The sequence below is a fragment of the Egretta garzetta genome, unplaced genomic scaffold (assembly GCF_000687185.1).
Source record: "Egretta garzetta isolate BGI_Z169 unplaced genomic scaffold, ASM68718v1 scaffold304, whole genome shotgun sequence".
Taxonomy (NCBI): Eukaryota; Metazoa; Chordata; class Aves; order Pelecaniformes; family Ardeidae; genus Egretta; species Egretta garzetta.
Genome location: NW_009259421.1, coordinates 9971 through 16487, shown reverse-complemented (window position 1 = coordinate 16487; position 6517 = coordinate 9971). Strand labels below are relative to the sequence as shown.

The following is a 6517-nucleotide window of genomic DNA, read 5'->3' as shown; positions in this document are numbered from 1 at the left end:
ACCTCTGGGCAAAGGTTAAGGCTCAGTTGCAAACTCAACATCTTCACGCTCTCCCCGAAAATAGAATTGGAGTTCCTACCCTATTCAGACTAGGGCCTGCATGGTGCTACTTGTAAACAGCGGCGATAAATCTTTGTGTAGTGTAAAAGATAGGACAACCCAGCATTGTTTGCATCGGGAGTTTATCGGACAATAACTGATCATCGGTGTAACCCGAGCCCAGTTTTGAAAATTAGTGCTACAGAACTAGGGGAGAAAATGGGCGAGGCACGTAAAATAAACACTGAATTTTATAACCAATACTAATGTATCTGAAAGAGGCATGTAAGATAAACTCAAATACTGAATTTTATAACTAATACTAATGTATATCTGAAAGACAGCCTGTTCAGTAAGGGCTGCTTACAATCCAATGTCTCATTTATGGCTTTTTAAAATAAAAACTGTAACTATCCTTTCAAGGATGCCTGTGTTTTGGGAAAAGACTCAAGTAGCATGTTATTTAAAAGTTTCACAGAGAACAGATGATTACATTCTTTATTTCAGCTGAATTCTTTATTCCAGCTGAAAGGATGTGCCATGTCAGCAAATTCATTTAAAGGATATATGTAAAGAGCAAGGGAGGTGCCTGTAGATTATGCGTAACAATGCTACAAGTACATAAAAACCACTGGTTGCTTGGGGTAATGCTTAAAACCTAGCGCTCTCCTCTCGCTACCCAGTTTTAAAATCAAAGGTCATGTAGTTGCCCCTCATGAATGAAAACATGAGTTAGCAGTTTTGCTCTTGCAGAGTGATTGCACATTATGAAGAGGTACATCAGGCATTTCAGAGTACACGCAAAAGGCATTGATTTCTGTTCAATGGTTTAGCAAAGTAAAGGAAACCCACCCTGTAGTGGCATTAAGACAAGACCTAAATCCCGACAAGTAGTGTTTGTTTACCTTGTTCATGAACAAACCATGACATTCATCCAAAAGCAAGTGCAGTCCATTTTTTTAAGAGTTCTTTGGAAAAAAAATATATCCAAAACAGGTAATCTTCTGGCGTGGAACAAGTGCAAAAAAGTTTGCCAGCTGTGTGAAAGCAATACACAAGCTTGCAGTTTCTGCTGTCTCCAACAATGAGTGTTTTGGGGACGTACCCACCCTGCTTTTTTGTGAATGCAAATGCCTCCTGGAGGCAGCAACCACTAGTGGCACTTGGCTCACCCACAATGTCCGCATCAGTCACCTGGAGGCTGGCTGGGATGTCCTTCTTGGTTCACGCAGAGTTGTATTGAAACTGTTCTTCTCCAGTTTTATAAAAATAAATCGAGACGTTCTTTTTCTGTGTAATACTGGCACAAAGGGAAAATGTTTTCTCACAAAAAGAGTTGGCTTGTGTGGTGCTCTTAAGACAAATGTTGCAGGCCCCTTTTCCCCTCTAATAGGGGGTCTTACCTTTCTAGGCTAATGTGCAAAACAAAAAAAAAAACAAAAAAAAAAACCAAAAAAACCCAAACAACAACCAAACAAACAATCCTGTAAATCCATGTCCGTATCTGGCTACAAGGGAGGAGAACTCCGGCTGTAGGCCTATCAAATGTTCAATTTCCATTTCAGCCTCAAATATTTTCAAAGTTGAATACTGATACATTCATCTGCTGTGATTGTGCAATGCTGGATGGTAGCAAAAGTACAGTTCTCAACTCCCTGTCGCCGTGTCTCCTTCACATTGCGGTTTTGCTGGGCCTGTTGCTCCAGCACCCCCATTTGGCAGTTCTAGGGAGTGTCAGGCTGCAGCGGCTCCTCATTTTCACCTGCCCATTGGCTGAAGCTTTTTTCCGTAGGATGAAATCGAAGTTTGCGTGGCTGTTCATGGCGTAGAACACATTGGCGTTGCCAGGGATCACCAGCTCTGCAACAGAGGGACCAGAGCAAGTGTTAGTTTGCAATATTGCACAGAGCAGAAGGGAAGCCAGGAGAGAACAGGGAGCGGGTGAGCAGACTGAGCGTACACGGCCAGGCAGTGCTGGGCCCCTTTCCTTGCTCTGCTGTGCCTCTTCAGCCCACGCTGCGTCGGGCGGCACCCACAGCAGCTGTCCCACAAAAACGGGGGAGCAGTGTTGCAGAGGGCAGGAGGTGGAAGCCAAACCCAGACCACATCCAGCCTGGCAGAGGCCCTGGCAGCCTCTCCCAGCTCTGTTTGCAGGGCCCCATGACAGCTGTAGGATCCGGGCCTGCCCTGACCCCCCGGGAGGTCGTACCCTGCCGCCTGACCCCTGTGGCAGACTGCTCAGGGGGAGAGAGCAGCTGCAAGCAGGGTCGATAGCCCTGCATCGCAGTGCACGTAGGAAGGTCTATCTGGCAACCCAGGAGCGCGCTCTGCCTGCATAAAGCGATGTGCTGACAGGCCATGATAAATCATCCCCGTGCACCGGTTATCAAGGGGGGTTATTCTCACTGGCAGCTGTGACAATATGTCCGTGGCATTTCTAACATTGCTCCACATTTTACTCTTTCCTTCAAAATCCAGCAGAACTTTTCTTTTCAAGCAGCAGCAGAGTTGTGCTTCCCTACCTTTGTTCTCGGAGAGGACCTGTACAAGCTCATAATCCTCAGCTGCATCAGATTCCAGGTGGTGCTTCAACATAGCTCTCTGGATCACAGCAGGAGTTTTGTCTTGGCTAGTTAGCTGGGAAGATAGAGTTGCAGTGAGAGATTCTGCTTATTCACTCTGTGTAATGATTTAATATAATTAGCAAAGGCCTGCCTGTCTGCAGACCACTTGGTCTTGAAAAACATTTCAGAGAAAAAAACATGATGGGCCAGTAACGAAGTGGTAGGTACTGCTAGATACTAAACCCATGGTATTTGTGACATTTGGTGGTGGTGGTGCTGCTTTAGTTCAAGGCGACAGATACTGTACTAGAAGAGACATCAGTAAATCACAGTGTCTACTCTCCTGAGCAAGCGCTTTGAGATGAGATGTTGTTCTCACTAGCCATAAAAGTCCACATAAATAGCTGCCCCATCTGTTGTTTGCAGACACCAATTAATCTGCAATCTTCTGTGCTAAATACTTTCTTTGACGTCCTGCAAAGATTTTTGGCCTTGTAACTGGGTTTACTGTCTGCTGTGGAAATGCTACACATCCGGAGCAGACCCAGGGCTCCCTCCAGAGCCCTGTGCAGTCAAAAGGAAGATTTGTCTTGCCAGTAGCCAAATTTGTCAGGCCCTGGAGGAATGGCTCTGCAATTTGTGGAGGTCAGACCGTTAAAATCTATAAGGTAGCTAAACGTGCTAAGAACTACCCACCCACCCCACCCCAGCCTGTGTGCTTGTTCCCCCAGGCCTTGAGGGACTGGAAGTGTTTGCTCAGCAGCTGAGTCTCCGCCAGGTATCTGCAGAGGTCGTCTGCAGGCGAGTCACGTCGCCCACAGTCCAGCACAGGCCCTGCACTCCCTCAGCCATTGGCCCAGCACTAACAGAATCCCTCTGTGGAACCAACATTGAGGGAAACACCCGAATGCTGGTTGCTGCTGGTCTGGCATCCTTTGCCACAGAGAGAAGCTGTGTAATTAAAGGGCTTGTCAGCTTCCTCCCGTACAGCTCCCTGTTTCCAGAAACCAGCTCCTGGGGAAAGCTTCTCCAGGCAAAACTTGGCACATGGCATCTTATGTCAAAACTTGCACACAAATTCTGAGCTCGAGAAAAAACAGCTAGTGCTAGCAGAAGGGCAGGAGCAGGAAAGCCTGCACTTGCTCAGAATGCTTCACTTTGAACTTGTTGATAAAACAAAAGCTTTAATTTCAAGACCTGAATCTTCCAGAAGGATGCTATTTTCAAACCTCTCATTCACACCATGTTCCACATAGTTTGAATTGTAACATTTGCCATTTTCCCTTTCAAGCCAGGTTTGATTAGTTGGCTCGGTGAATAGGTGTTTTCAAAACTAAAAGCGCCATTTGTTTAAGTCACTGTGGATGAAAACGTCACCACCAATAACAGTATTTTGCTGTTCCATACCACTCACCAGGATGCTCTTGTACATATTGCCATTGTCGTCTTCAGTGCTAATCCGGATGATGCACATATCTTTGTTCTGATGGTTGTAAATAGCAGGCAGTGCTTTTGAGGTAATGGGTGTCACAGAGACAGAGCTCTTGGAGCCGGCGCTGTTGGAGTCAGCGTCAGTGCTGTCAGCGTCGGCACTGTCGGAGCCAGAGTCGGCGCTCACAGAGTCGGTGCTGGCATTATTGGAGTTGGCACTGTTGGCGCTCTTGGTGTCAGCGCTGTCGGAGCCGGCCCTGCTGGAGTTGGTGTTGGTGCTCTTGTCATCAGCACTGTCGGCATCGGCACCATCGGAGTCGGCGCTAGCACTGTTGGCATCAGCGCTCTTGGCACAGTCAGCGTCGGTGCTGTTGGAGCCGGCACCAGCGCTCTTGTCGTCGGCGCTGTCGGAGCCGGAGTCGGCGCTGGCACTGTTGGAGCCGGTGCTCTCAGTGCTCTTGGTGTTGGCGCTGTCGGAGTTGGTGCTCTTGGCGTTGGCAGTGTCAGTGCTCTTGGCGTTAGTGGACAGCAAAGGTGGGGAGGAGACTAAAGATGACACCCCCGAGGAAGATGTGTCCGTGGAATGGGTGGAGGAACACGAGGAGGAGGAGGATTCAGAGAGCTACACAACGGAAAGAAAGAAAAACAGTGTCCTGAACTGGACATTTTGTGTATCTCTGCGTCATTCTGGAGGAAACTGGAGAAAGCACAAGGCACATACAAAGCCTCAGCCACCTGCACGCTGTCCAGCAGGCTGGCAGGGGTATTCCTTGCCTCCCGAAAAAGTGAACGCCACTTGATTATTTTCACCATTTTAATGAAAACTTATTTCCAGTGCTGCTTGCTCTTGCCTCTCAGCAAAAGCAGGCCAGGAGGTGGCAGCAGGCACAACGAACAGAACCAGGTTGTGGGCGACCAGCCGGGGATGGGGACCCAGCAGAGCTGCTCCTGCACCAGGTCGGAGCCTTTACCCGGGAGCTAGACCGGGGTGAAAACACGCATACGCCTCCCCTCTGCCCCTTCTCCTTGAAAATTCTTTCCTCGATGGAAACTGCCCCCTTACTTGCCCTGCTGCTCAGGGGTTTGCCTTTCCCTTCATCTGCCTTGCTCAAAAACTGCCGGGAGGATCTTCCCGCTCCCCCTTGCGTATCGAAATCACTGTAACAACTGTTCCAGCTAAACGGTTTAAACCATTTATGGATGCCAGCGTCTGGGACCTCGGGCTTCATTTGACCTAAGAACATCTAGTACAATTTAATTTAAAATAGCCGTAAGCGAAACCCCAATATAATGCTCTTCACATCCCTAAAGAGGGCTTCAACAGTACAGTTAACCCAATTTAGTTCAAAAGGGAAGAGTCTGTAGGAAAGTCGTCCCTGTGGACCCCACCCATCAGATCCCTTCTGCTGGTTTCCTGCCTTTACAGTTTGTCTTTCTGGACGGTGTCAGCACATGCCCGGCCCATCGGCTCTCAGCGTGAACACTCACAGCTTCAGCCTTGCGCTCATTTTGCTGTGGGGTGTCCCAGCTGCCAGCGCGCAGGGCTTTGCCTTTTCTGCAAAACACGGGATTCCCGGGCACGCTGGTTTAGCGCCTTTGTGTAAGACACTGGCTGCCTGTGCTAGGCGTGAGCTGGCGTGCAGCAGGAGGTGCAGCGGCACTGCGCTGCGCTGCACACCAACTTCCCCAGTGGAATTACACGGAGCCAAGGCGAGGCGTTCGTCTTGGCAGCAGGGAGCTCACGGGAGGTCAAACCCGCAGGGCTGGCGAGCTCTGACCTTACCTATCACCTGGTCAACTGCAGCTGCTCTCCCTGCCCCAGGACTCTGCAGCGCTGGCACTAGTGCACACAGCTGACTGAGCGCGATGAACACAGCAGCAGGCTGCTAACAGCAGGTAACTCATCAGACTGGAGATACTCGAGGAGGAAATGACTAGCTGTTGATCTTACTCCTCCTCCTCAGCTGATCCTGTCTCCTGTTTCAGTTGGGTTTGTTCGTAGGGGCTTATAAATCCTCTCGTCCATGTCACTGCTGATGTCACGCTGCCACGTGCCGGACGGAAGCGCCGCCATCTGCGAGTGTGGCGCTCGGGCTCCTCACTGCACTTCCCACAGGCTCCACGGTAGAAACGCTGCTAGCCTGCCCCATCCCTCTCAAAAAGCACAATGAGGGACTGAAAGAAAACTAAACCTCGTGCTTCTCCAGGGCCTCCTCACCTAAACCAAAACCACTGCCCGGCTCCACAAGAAGATCTGGTTTCAGGGAAGAACTTCAGTCTGCTTTGTATCTTTGCAACATAGGCTGTGCAAAAATCCTGACTGAATTGCTTCCATTTTTACACATTTATTCCTAGGGTCTCTCCATTTCACTAAAAGCAATGTTCTAGTCAAGACCAACAGGGTTAGGCAAGCATCTAGGGCCTGCCTGCAGTGTCGACAGTCTCTCGCAGGCTATTTACGCTGGCAACAAGGCTCAGACTGT

General features: G+C 49.3%; 1 protein-coding gene across 1 annotated transcript in view; it reads right to left on the bottom strand.

Annotated features, from left to right (window-relative positions):
- Positions 1–1509: 1509 nt before the first annotated feature.
- RGL1 (ral guanine nucleotide dissociation stimulator like 1) overlaps positions 1510–6517 on the bottom strand; it is a gene marked incomplete at its 5' end in the record, with an annotated part of 12979 nt that continues 7971 nt past the window's right edge. The window contains 4 exons of the mRNA XM_035892458.1: positions 1510–1899; positions 2562–2676; positions 4018–4180; positions 4562–4656. Coding sequence (XP_035748351.1) covers positions 1712–1899; positions 2562–2676; positions 4018–4180; positions 4562–4656 — 561 coding nt within the window. The remainder of the gene's footprint in view (positions 1900–2561; positions 2677–4017; positions 4181–4561; positions 4657–6517) is intronic.